At 45.6% G+C, this 13,351-nt stretch overlaps 1 protein-coding gene across 5 annotated transcripts in view; it reads right to left on the reverse strand.

Annotated features, from left to right (window-relative positions):
• kalrna (kalirin RhoGEF kinase a) overlaps positions 1–13,351 on the reverse strand; it is a 153,687-nt gene that overhangs the window by 45,289 nt on the left and 95,047 nt on the right. For all 5 annotated transcript variants that reach the window (XM_080903834.1, XM_080903836.1, XM_080903835.1 and 2 more), the window contains 6 exons: positions 12,310–12,402; positions 12,063–12,174; positions 11,797–11,987; positions 11,583–11,684; positions 11,355–11,503; positions 10,212–10,314 (listed from right to left, as the gene is read on the reverse strand). In XM_080903834.1, coding sequence (XP_080759960.1) covers positions 10,212–10,314; positions 11,355–11,503; positions 11,583–11,684; positions 11,797–11,987; positions 12,063–12,174; positions 12,310–12,402 — 750 coding nt within the window. The remainder of the gene's footprint in view (positions 1–10,211; positions 10,315–11,354; positions 11,504–11,582; positions 11,685–11,796; positions 11,988–12,062; positions 12,175–12,309; positions 12,403–13,351) is intronic.

Raw genomic sequence — 13,351 nt, forward strand, 5'->3', positions numbered from 1 at the left:
TTCTGTAAGCGTCACACTGATCTGTGCCGAATGGAAAACTAAGTCCAGAGGCGATGCAATTTCATGGAAACAGACAAAGCAAGTGTTATCATCACTGTCATTCCATGAAATGTGCATCAAACACTAATATATTCACACAAGTGTTTAATGAACATGCAGAATACTACACTGTTCCTGAAATGTGGAGACCAGCACCGCGGGGCAGCTGCTGTTGTGATTTAGAGCTACAGATTACAGATGCAGTCCTGGCACGCTGCTTTTCTTTATATAAGGAACCACGTTTGCATCGGGGTGTCGCAAGAGAGAAGCCTGACCCACAGCAAACAGAAAACACAACAAAGGGAGGAGGAACATTTCACAAGCAAAACTGTCCAAGGAGGAAGGTGGAGCAGCAGCTTTGTGTCCACTTGGATGGTTAGACTGATTAAACACCTCAAGCTGACAGGATGAGATTCAAACATAATTACCAAACTTGCTAGCATGCCCCGACAATTAGTGTCTGCTTGTTTACCTCCTCGACACAGTTTCAATAATGACCAGAGACAAATTGTGTGGGCTGAACCACAAGTGACAAGTCGGGCGGAGGACGTTCTGTGCTGGGACGGCCGCTTACTTAAAGCAGAAGAAACAGTCTGATTGGCTCGTTTTGTCAGGACCAGACACAGTTTAAACAAGCACACATTAGACACTCAAATCACCACTGAAATCTCCAACTGGCCAAGGTGGTGTTGTGGAAGCAGAACCGCATCACTGAAACCAGCAGGACCAGTCAACCATTGTACTGGCAGCTGTAAACAAACAGGAAAACCAGCCTGAAACGTTTTCGTCCCCGTCCTGGCTCCCACACGCGGTCGTCATATTTCCAAAAAAGAAAAGAAAAATGTTTTGACGCATTTCTTTGGCTTTCGTTGCTGTGCTGAACCATGAAACCAGAGTTCATACCAAACCTCGCCTGTTATTTACTGTTCCAGCACTGTGCAGTGAGGACACAACATCAGCGTGACCGAGTGTGGCAGCGCACTGAGTCAGGACGTTAAAATAGTCACTTCTTCCCTCTCTAAACAGCAGTTTAGCACAGATGTAGTTAAGAAGTTAAATAAGGGACTGAGCCCACGAGTGTGTTTACACTGTTTATTCTGAGCCACTGGTCTGCACACAATCAGTCTGGACGCTCACTTTTTTTATTTATCCTGTCTCCACGTAGCAGCTAATGGTCCATTTCCTCCCCGTCAGCCTGCCGCACAAACACTCACACACCCTGTTTAACCATTAATCTCCCTCCTTACACATATTCGCTTCTGCAGTGAACCTTTACAACACTAAGTGAAAGTGAGCAGGACCCTCTGAACCTGCTCATACAATCGGCTACACATTCAAGCTGCAGGACTTGCAGGACGCAGCGTGTCCACGCTACAATAATGAAGGAAGAACAGACGAGGTGAATCCTTAAATCCTCAAGAAGACGTTTTTCACAAGCTGGAAAAGAAGTCGCTGCAGAAGTGCCCCTCTCCATAGAGCCCCGTGTTAAACTGTCAGAACTGTGACTAATCCATGTGGACACTACTAATGAGATGATAACAAGATTAGCAACAGAAGAAGAAGAAGTGTTATTGATGTAGGCCAGTTTATCGACAGACACACACACACTGCTAGCCGGAGTCAGTGATCTAGTCCTCTCAGGTATTTAAGCAGTCAGCTAATAAAAGCTTCAGTGACATCACTGTGGCTTTGTCCATCATTTATATACAGTCTGTAGCATTAGCGCTCCCCACAGCAGCTTTTTCCACCTGCATCACAAACATGCAGGTGGGGAAAACAGCAAAACCAGCTCTGCACACAGAAAATGACCCTAACCAGTCTGCACTGTAACTGCATCCTGACTCAGACGGTGCAAAGTTAAACACTTGAGCAGAAGCTGCCAGAGCTGCTCTCAGGCGCAGGGTGACAGTGCAGCAGCAGGATGATCACAGTGTTCACTCTGACCAGGACAATGACCTCGTCCAGCTCCTTGTACTCACTCTGCTGCTGTCTTTGAAGAGTTTAAAGTTCATCCACTTTGGCATGTCGACCTCTGCTCGTGCGTCTCCCTCTGACTCTGTCGCTCTCGCCGTCTTCAACAACTCCCTCACTTGTGTCTGTGAACACGCCCTCTCTCTCTCTCTCTCTCTCTCTAGACAGCCATAGCTTTGTGCTTGATGGGAATGCCACTCAGCTTGGGTGTGTGTCTGTGTGTGTGCGTCTGTGTGTGTGCGTCTGTGTGTGTGCGTCTGTGTGTGTGTGTGTGCGTCTGTGCGTGTGTGTGTGTGCGTCTGTGCGTGTGTGTGTGTGTGTGTCTCTGTGTGTGTGCGTCTGTGTGTGTGTGTGTCACTGCATTCACATTTCTCCACTTCCTGTAATCTAGTGAAGCAGTAAAATAGTCAGTTGCAGGACTTGTAGTGCGTGTGTGTGTGTGTGCGTGTGTGTGTGTGTGCCCGTGCGTGCGTGCATGCGTGTGTGCGTGTGTGTGTGGGGGGAGTGGTTAGAGAGCACATGCAGATGAGTGTGTGACACCACAGTCATATGATCAGCAGATGGCTGCTGTGAGGCTTCGGTCTGAGTGTGAATGCATTCGATTCATGAGAACACGTGTAAACAGTTGCTGCTGAGGAAGGACGTCCTCACCAAGTGATCCGGTCCAACTTTTATAGACATTTTATACATTTACAATCTTATATTTTGATTATATATTAAAATAGTCCAGACACATTTCTAGACGTGTCTGGACGTACTGATAGTACCAGTGAGTGTCTTCATGGACTGGTGCAGTCATGCTGGGACAGGAAGGGGCATTCCCAAACACTCCTCCCAAAGCTGGGAGCATCACATTGTCTGAACTGGATTGTAAGAGTTGCTTTCAGCGGAGCTGAGGGCCAAGCATAGTGCTGGTGTGCTTTAGATCACTGCATCTGAGAGCTGGTATGGAAATCTTGGATGCAGCTGCTCAGCCACAGAGACCCAGTCCATGGAGCTCTCTGCACACCGCCCTCAAGCTTCTCTGAAGCCTGGAGGTTACGAGTCTGCAGAAGGTCAGATCTCTGAGCACTATGCACCTCAGCGCCCACTGACCATGATTTTACGCAGCCAATCACTTTGTGGTTGAAATGGTGTCATTCTCAGTCCAGTCCACTTTGTTATAATACCAGTTACAGTTAACTGTGGAGTATTTAGTCGAGTTGTTGCACAGGTTGCATCCTGGCTCGGTACCACACTGGCATTCACTGAGCTCCTGAGAGCGACCCGTGTAATTGTGAAGTGTAATTTTACTTGTGGCACTCCAGACACTGGAGATCATAGCTAGCAGCTATGCAGTGAGCTGTATGCTAGTATGCCTCCATGCTCACTATTGTCTCCATTACTATTGTCACTGCTATTATTAAGCGGCCCGTCCAACTGTTGTTTGGGTCTTCATGCAGCGTACATGGATCAAAGACAGGAGGATTCTGCTCTGAGGGGTTTGTGTCGTAGGCACTGATTGGTTCACCGCCAAGGCGTACACTTCCTATGATAACCCAGCCCAGGTCAAATCTCCCGGCATCAGGCAGTCGTGAGGGTTGTTGTTCTGTCAGTGGATTTTATGTACGCTGATATATTCATCTCTGCATGTGCAGACTGCGAGGACGCATTACTGCGCCTGGCTTAGAAATGAGAACCATGTTCAATTAAAGTAAAAGTTCAGGATAAAAACGTGTCTTCACTGCTCTGACAGCGGAGCAGTGAAGACCAAGTCATCAGCCGCTGGAACAATGCTTTAAATAACTAAACCACAGTGACTCACTATATCAAAGCAACATCACAGAACCACTCCAGAGACTGACTTATATACCACGACGTTAGAGATGACCTCGCTCAAACTAGATACATGTAACTCAGATAACCAAGTTAAAATGAATAAAATGACCGTTTCACAACTAAATCGATGTAAGAAAGAAATCAGCTCAGTTTATGGATAAAAGGAAAAAAATAATCATGACTATTCTTTGCAAACCTACAATTTCCAACCTTAGATTTGTGACACTGACAGTTTGTCAGAACTAAACGACGCAGCCATTTGCGATACTTACAAGAGGCTGCTTAGACCCATGAGAAGTGCCTTTTAAATGAGCCATAGAAGAAGAAACCCAGCTTACCACAGGAAGTTAAAAACTACTGTCATGATGCCATCACATCAAACTGGTGAGGCTGTGTTTAACCAACAAAGACAGTGTGGCTGTGTTAAACTGTGGTTTGGGCTGCCTTTGTCTTCATTTAAAACAAAGAGCATAAATATGACAGAGCAATCCCTTACAAGCTTCCATACATGATGAGGGAGTGACAGACCCATGGTGTAGGTGTCACAGGAACAACAAGGAGCCAAGCTGTCCTAAGAGAACCCTGACAGGCCCCCTCCACCTCAGTTAATCTGTCAGTGTGAACGTACGTGCCAGTTTGTTGTTATGTGTTTAAACTAATCTGGTGGCAAAAGGAAAGTTTGAAGCCTAATCTTAAAGCAGAGATCGTGTCCGTGTCCCAAAGCGTCAGCTGTTTCCACACAAGTCTGAAAGTTGGAGGCTCTGCTACTCTAGGAACCACAAATACATCGACAGCGTGAGAGCGAGGTGCTCTGTTGTGGTAATATGAGGTCTTTAAGATAACACGGCCCTGATCATTCAAGACAATGGACAAGTCAGATTTAAATCCTTTCCAGATTCAACAGGGAGCCAGAGAAAGAAGCCGAAACAGGAGAAATAGGCTCTCTCTTTAGTCCCTTTCAGTACTGTTATATACTTTTATGGAATTTTTCTAGCACTTTACAACCCTGAGCAGCCTGTGCTTGGGCGAGGCTTTCACGTGTCCTGTACCCACACTGATAATGGGTCCCATTCATCAAAAAAAATTGCATAAAAAGCTTAATATCTCAAAAAGTATGAAAGTTATCAGCACCAAAAGATATAGCTGGCGTTAGCAGAATGAGCAGAACAGCTTAAAGTTTGAATGGTGAAAATCGGATAAAAACTGAGGGAGTAGTGAAGCGGCAAAGAAACAGAGCAACTAGAATAAGGTAGAAGAATAACGAGAAACAGGAACACAACAGTGTGATTGGCTCACGGCAGCAGTGACTCAACTCTTGCTGACATCATTTTAAGATTGTAATAACAGACTTTGGAAACCCCAGTGTTTCCGTTTTTATTGAATAGTATCCCGTTTGTCTCACTGCACTCTGAAATGAAAGCACAGCACAAATAAACACCTGCAGTTAAAAAAGAAACTACGGAATAAATTTAGATTTCATTTTAGACCAAACCGTATTCTAACCTTTGACTCATCAGTAGCACCTTTGGCAGATATAACAGCTGAACACAGCCGAGGCTTCTGTCTACAACAGACATCAGATCTTCTCCCACATCTGTAGCAGAAGTTCCCATAAACGTGGACCTCGTAGGCTGCTTTGCTTTCCCTCTTCTGTCCAGTTCAAACCAGCTCGATGGGGTTTCAGTCTGGAGGCTGTGCTGGACACTCCACGTTTGCAAGCTCACAATCCTGTTCTTGTTCCTGAGGTAGTTCTGGCACAGCTTGCTCTGATGGTTTGGGTCATTATCTTGCTGTAGGATGAACCCCCGACCAACTGGGTGCATACCAGAGGGTGCTGCATGGTGCTTCATGGTGCTGTGGTAGCTGTTTAGGTTCAGTCACTGACCCTGGATCAGCAAACAGCCCCAGACCATCACCCTTCCTCCTCCATGTTTGACGTTGATGCCACACACTGTGGAACCGTCCTTTCACCTTCTTGACGCCGTACAAAGATCCTGCACGATGAACGAAAGATTTCAAGTTTTGATTCATCAGTCCATAAAACCTTCAGTAGTCCAGTGTGGCTGTCTTAACAAGCCTCTTTGTTTTATTCTGGCGTCTGGCTTTCTTGCTGCAGCTTGAAGTCTTCACAGCTGAGACTTTCTCACTACGACCACTATGAAGCTGCTTGAAGCTGTTGTCCTGTGAGCCGCCGTCACACAGCTGCTAACTCTCAGAAACTTGTATGTAAGTGCAAAGCCTGATCAGCTTATTTGCCGAAATCAATTAACTTAAAAATGTCTGTGACAGTTTGCTGAAGTGTTTACAGACTGCACACAGCCGCCTGCTGCCAACGATCAGTCAGGTTTGAGGCGTACATGAGAGTGAAAATCCAATACCACACGGTAGAGTTACCAACCCTCTACATAGAGCAGTGTTTCCCAACCTTTTAGAGCCACAGCACATAGGAAATTCACACATCACCAAACAAAAATGTCCCAAAAAGCAAACTGGTCCCTGCCTTTGTCTTTGTCCCCTGAATTGGTCCCTGCGCAGCAGGCAAAGCGGGATTGGCTCGGTTTGTCCCCAGTTACCTTTCTTCCCTTCTTCTGACCACTACTCATGCTGGGCCTTCATCTGGGTTGGAGCTTTCTCCAGGACTGGGTCAGACTGACTACTTTATCTTTTCTAGGGACACTACTTCTTGCTTACAGCCGTTCACTTGCATGCTCTTCCTTGCGTGATTGACTGAATATTTAAAAAACTGCAAAGACAGTTCCCAAAGAAAAACGCAGCCTGAGTGACAGATTGTAAGAAGCTTTCTAATGAATTCAGTCACATTTCACACATATGAAGTAATGAGATTTGATTTGAGAACATTTTAGTGCTTCAGACTGCTGATGGAGAAGTTTGAGAGAACCAATGAGTACACATTAAGAACGACTGCTGTACTGAACAAACATGTCTGCTCAGATCATTGATTTAATACAGTTGTCTCCACGATACACAAGGGATTGATGCACTTGTATGATAATAAATCCCTGCGGGTCAGCAGAGCCATGGGAACACAACAAACGATTACAGCATCAGCCTTGACACATGAGCAAAAAACAATGTTTCATTGTGCTTCTGGGGAAAATACTCGTCCAGCAACTACAATCATGAACTGCAAGAAAAGACAAACAGCTCTAAGCAAAGGACTTTAGCATGAAAACTCACAGCACTGTCCCTATTTTACCACCAAATTACAAAACAGCTCAATGTAAAGACTCGGAAACCAGAAATAAAGACATGTGACTCTCACGGTTGAAGCTGTGAAATAAATCAGAGCAAACTGCAGGACAAAAGCTTTTTTACTTCTGAGGTTTGGTTTTTTGGACAACAGCAGAGGAGGCTCCAAAAATAGGCAAGCTGGAGTTTTCTAAATCCTAGAAACAATAAACCAGAGCAGAGCAACAACACGCCCACACTCAGAAAGGACTGGAAAAACTCATTCTGTTTTCATTGGACAGAAAGAGGTGGGGTCCACACACATGTAAAAAACACAGGTCAGAGCGTAGCTGCCTGTGGGATTGATGGCGTATACATGCACAGTGTGGACGCATGTTTCAGACAAACCGAGTCTGGTGTGAGTCTGTGTGTGCTGCTGACATTTAGAGGCGAGCCAGCGTGTAGGCGTGAGGGCTGCACTGTGAAAAGGACACACCATGTAACTCTACAGCAGGAGGCCATGACTGACATCTGTGTCAGGTTTTCCATGTGTGTGTGTGTGTGTGTGTGTGTGTGTGTGCTGACAAACAGCCAAGACAAGAATCGCACCAAACTCATGTCTACGATTATGCCCTTTTGATTGTTTGCTCATATTCACTGAGCTTCCTCATATAAGGAGCTCATCCTCGTGATGAAGTAAACATTTTTTAAAAAGGAAAAAATAAAACAAACCGCCTAAAAAGCTCTCAAGATGGAGATCTCGTAGCAGAGGAAAGGCTCAAGAGGCCAAAGTTTTTTCTGGCAGTGAACGTGTACGAACACACCTCCACCTGCGACTGACCAGTGTTGGGTAAGTTACTTTAAAATAGTAACTTAGTTACATTACTAGTTACTTCTCTCAAAAGTAACTCAGTTACTTCAAGTTACTCGTTACTTTCAAAGTAACTAGTTACTAGGGAAAGTAACTTTGGTTTTACTCAGAATTCTCTTGTTAATGTGTTTCTTCCATAACTTTGCCAGTCTTCTAGCTTGCTTACTTGCCACAAGTGCACTGTGCCACCTACCAACAGAAAGGAAAAGATAATGTGCACATTTCCACGAGAGAAATCCCACGCCTGGACCGTCATTTACTGCTGCCATGATTCTAGCCTACGTCACAGTGTCATGTGCGCCTTTTACATCCAACACAAAAACTGCAGTCGTGGTGCTTTGATTGTACTCAGAACTCAGAAATTCTGCCTTCTGAATAGGAAGATGTAGGTAACACCAGACTGCAGATGAGCTGCATACAGGGCTGGACTGGGACAGAAAATTGGCCCGGAGAATTTGACTAGAGTCTGGCCCACCATTATAGGAAAAATCATAAAGCCTTTGAATGAAAACAAACACTGTTGTGACAGTGATGTACACTGTTTTGATGGTATATATGCATCAATCTATCAATCGTTTGTTGTAAGATTCAGATAATTATTTTTTAAAAGCTAGACATTTTAAATGATAATAAGAAAGTATTTCCTTGTGCCCCCCTTTCCCTGTTAATGCCCTACCTGCCCCCTGGCAACACTTTGCTAGACCCGCCCCTGCACAGTTACCAGCTGTCAGCTACTTAGAAAAGGATCCTGGGGTTATTTGTCTCTCAGAAACAGTTCATAACTTCAACTCATTCATGTCACCTAAAAGGTAAACCTGTTTCTCCATCACTGTTCAGCTCTGATGATTCAGTAAGGACATCTCCTGGTTTCATCTTCATGTTTCCCTCTCACCAGATAACCAAACCGATATCATGACCAGCAGCTTTTTTGCAGCTGTGGCTCCAGCAAACATCAGCTGATACTAGAAATTAATATTAAATAAATTCTAACAATAGCTGATCAAGCTTAAACGTGCTGCTGTTGTTTAGCGCGACATCCGCTGGTTTCCTCTTTCGGCACAAAGTGGGCGATAAACAAACAAGAGAGCCGATCAGCTGATCATTGATCAGTTTCATGATTGAAGTAGAAACAGGAGAGGGAGGGGGGAGAATGAGAGAAGAAGAGGCAGCTGTGCAGCAAAAACAGAATAACTCCAGCTTTGTGTCTTTTTCATTGTAGCTGAATTACGGGACAAACTGTTCCTTTTCACCTCAATAAGAAACGCGTAATATTTTCTCTGAATACCAGACGGGACGGTTGGCAACTCTAATAACTTATGAACAAAATAAAGTGCAACATCATTAACTTCATAGCACCCACCCAGCTAGAAACTCCGTCATGCTAGCTAGCACGCAGTACGGAAAAAGTCAGCACAACGAAAATAAACTCCACCTAAACTTGGTTCATATCTGACCCAGAGAGACTGCAGGTCATAACTTCTTACCTGAAGTTCAGTTCACACTTGGACCGGCGGCTGCCTCGGGTCTCTTTTCCTTCTGCGTCCCCTTTCCTTCATCCACCTGCTGGCCTCCACCACTTGCTAATGTTACTGAATCTGTGGAAGCTCCGCGATAGCCACCACACGAAGTAACGAGTAACGACCCTATCTAAATCCCAGTAACGACTAACGCGTTCCTGATTTTGGCATAATAACTAGTTACCGTGCTCGTTACCACAATAATAACGTAGTTACTGTAACGCGTTACTTAATAACGCGTTAGTCCCAACACTGCGACTGACACAGACGGAAATGAGACTATCATCTATCTGTGCAGTTGACCATGTGATCCTATGCTTAATCATCGCTGACAAACATAAAACTGAGCTGCAGCGAATGTGATGTCATCAGTGCACAGAGTGACAACAGTTTGGAGCCAAGTGTCCGTCCTCAGTCTGAGTGTTTGTGTCTATGGCTCCGAGTAACTGGACAAGTTAAACATAAGAATGTGAAAAACAGCGATAAGATAAGACCTGGATTCTGCACCTTCATACAGCTAAAGCAGCAACACAAAAGGTCTTACTTTGATGTCAGAGGCTGCCTGGTAGGAGTCCGTGCAGGTGCCTGCACACAGCCTGAAAAGGGCTTTCACAACTGATTGTTTTTCTGGCAGCATTGTTGATGACTTCTCGTTCACATGTGTGAACTGAACACACACTCCAAACAGTGAGCATGCCCAGCCCCTGCTGCTGCTCATTTAAGCTGCACAGGAAACCCTGTAGCGCTGATACAGCTGTGGGTCGTCAGCTCGTCAGTATCAGATGCTCAGCGACGGTGTTTCCTACCTTGTCGCTGTCTACAGTGTTCTGGGATGTCCTGGATGCAATTGAGATGGTGTCTGGTTGGCTGCTGCCGTCTCCCTGACTGTCTCCGTCTTCACCTCCCTCCCTGCAGAAACACACAGCACAACCAGGATGAATGTGAAAGGTCTTACTGACGAGGCTAACAATCATTTTTTACACATTTCATATCATTCCATGTCCTCTGTATGTCCTTTTGGTCCGATTCCCGTTCCACCCAGCAGAAACGGCTAAGCTAGCTCTACTCATGTGATGCACATGTGATGTCACAGAATGGGTTGCTGTTAAGTTACAGGACTTTATGTCTGTGGCACACTTTAAAATAACTGCTGTTTATCTGAAACCTGTAATTGGATCAAGACAACGACATGAATACAAACATTGGTCTTCATTCATCGTGTAAATTAGAACCCATTCACTTCCTCCTGCTTATCCAGTTAAGGGTCAGGGGGCCTGGAGCCTCTCTCAGCTTCCACAGGGCAAGAGGCGAGGCACACCTACGCCCAGTTTACGGCCTAACCCCACTAACTGCATGTGTGTGGACTGCAGGTACAAGCCGGAGTACGCCCACACATAATGCTCCACACAAACCCACAATATTCTTGCTGTGAGGCTAACACTGAGTCATCGCGCTCAATGGTTAAAATAAACGCTGCTTATTTCTCTATTTTTCAGCAGCTTCAGTCTTCCACATATCTGTGACGGTAATAACAGGACAGTCCTACCGCTCCCTTTGTGCCCACGCTTGTGTTTCTGTCACGGTGAATCCACGGTAAATGGTAAATGGTAAGTGGCCTGTATTTATATAGCGCTTTACTAGTCCCTAAGGACCCCAAAGCGCTTTACACATCCAGTCATCCACCCATTCACACACACATTCACACACTGGTGATGGCAGCTACATTGTAGCCACAGCCACCCTGGGGCGCACTGACAGAGGCGAGGCCGCCGGACACTGGCGCCACCGGGCCCTCTGACCACCACCAGTAGGCAACGGGTGAAGTGTCTTGCCCAAGGACACAACGACCGAGACTGTCGGAGCCGGGGCTCGAACCGGCAACCTTCATCCATCAATCTGTGTGCTACAGTGTACTATAGTAATCCCAGCAAAAGTATGTGTTTCTTCACCTTTTAGCATTATTCCTGGGTTTGGTCAGTGCTGGTGTTTTAGGCAGGTGAAGCGGCTCCTTAAGCGCCCCCTTCAGGTGAGTCATCCTCTCCTGGATCACCTCCCTGATGTTCTTAATCCAGTCTTGTTTAGCTTCCATACTGGATGCCTGGAGAAGTCACAGCTTTAATATCCCAGCTGATGAAAGCAGAGAGCCCAGACTTTCGTTTACATTTAATTTCACGTACTTTCAGCACAGTCTTATTATCAGAGGATGGGGTTCTTCCAGCCCACACAGCAAATTTACAAGGGTCGCCCTCAATGTGCTCAGTCACCCCCAACTCTGACGTCTGCGGGAAGAGTAAGGGAGGGGGTACAGTTAAAGCAACAATGGCTATTTCTACATGTATGTGGACACAAACACAGCGAGAACATCAGTCGTGGCTGAAACCACCCGCTCACCAGTAGTCTGTTCTTGTACTGGTACTTGGTTCTGCCAGCTGAGTCTTTGATCTCTTTGCTAAAGACCAAAGAGAACTCAAACAGGAAGAGGTGCCGGTCCCTACCCTTCCTGATGAGCGAGCGTGGATCCCAAACCTGAAAACTGTCCTGCAGGATCAGCTCACCCTGCACCTCCAGGTTCTCCTCAAAGCCTACAGAAGAGCCAAGCATGAACAACCATGTTTCACATCAGTGCTAGGAGGAAGTGTGCGAGGACGGTCTCTTACCCTCTAACATGGCGAGATGCATGGCGTCGTTTGCTCTCTTAGGAACGCTGAGCATCACCTCCAAACCGTCTTTGATCTCTCCCTTTCCCTCCTCGCAGCAGGACAATAACTCCTGCAGGAGGACAGGACGAGATGTTAAAACTGATGAAAGGGGATCGATCTATAAATATTTGCTCCATTTAAACCACACGTTCTACGAGTTCCCACTCAGCGCGTGGGCGGATTCACCCACACTGGTTCTGTTCACCTTTAGCAGTAGTTGGTACTTGGTGATCCTCTGGACCGGTTTGATGAGGTAGGAGGAGATTGAGTTAGCCAGTCCTCGTCTCTGCTGAATCTCCTGCACACAGCAGAAATGTGTATATTAAATGTTCAACGCTTGTAAACGTCAGTGCAACAGCACCATCTGCTGACAGAAGAGCAATTACACACTGTTTGTGCGTACAGGGAGAAATGACAGCATGCCACTGAGTCTATTTGTCTTCCACATGTGCTCGACAAATGAACCCGGCACGCTGAGTGTAACACAGCGAGTGTGTGTTGATCCAATCAGCTTCTTTAGTATCAAAACAGCATTAGGTACACTGAAGGAGCTTTTAATGGGGTTAAAAAACCGTGACCATACTTTGATTTCCAAAAAAGAGGCCGATTGGTCCAGTCATGAAAAACTTGTAGCTCAGGCAGTAGAGCAGGTCATCTACTGATCGCAAGGTTGGTGGTTCGATTCCTGGCTTCCTCTAGCCTGCATGCCAAATATCCTTGGGCAAGATACTAGATAGCAACTTGCCCAAATTGCTATCCAATGCAGTATGGGTGTGAATGGGTGAATGCACAAGTTGAGTGCTCAGAAGAGTAAAAAAGCGCTATCGGTGCGGTTCATGAAATAAAACATGTCACTCAGGCTTTTACAGCAAGTGCAGAAAGAGGACGATTGGTCGCCCGAGTTTAAAGGAGCCCAGAACGTGCCAGCTGATGCTGTAAAAATGCTAAACAAGCATTTGCAAATGAAACTGAGAAATCTGACTCGTTCTTAGAAAAGTACATCGTCATTTATAAAGTGAAGCTTCCTCCTCTTCATCAGAGTGTTTGGGAGCTGCAGTCAGCTGCTCTATGTTTTCACAAGCTGTTCAGTAACTAACTCAGCAAGTGTCCTGCATCGAAGCCACTTTAATATATCAAACATAAGACAGATGTTAGCTTCACAAACATGGAGATACAGATGTAACATGATTTTATATTTTTTCCCAGAACAATCAAACGTCAATCAAAAGAAAACAACAGGCGGGGAC

Source organism: Rhamphochromis sp. 'chilingali', assembly GCF_963969265.1.
Source record: "Rhamphochromis sp. 'chilingali' genome assembly, chromosome: 14".
Taxonomy (NCBI): Eukaryota; Metazoa; Chordata; class Actinopteri; order Cichliformes; family Cichlidae; genus Rhamphochromis; species Rhamphochromis sp. 'chilingali'.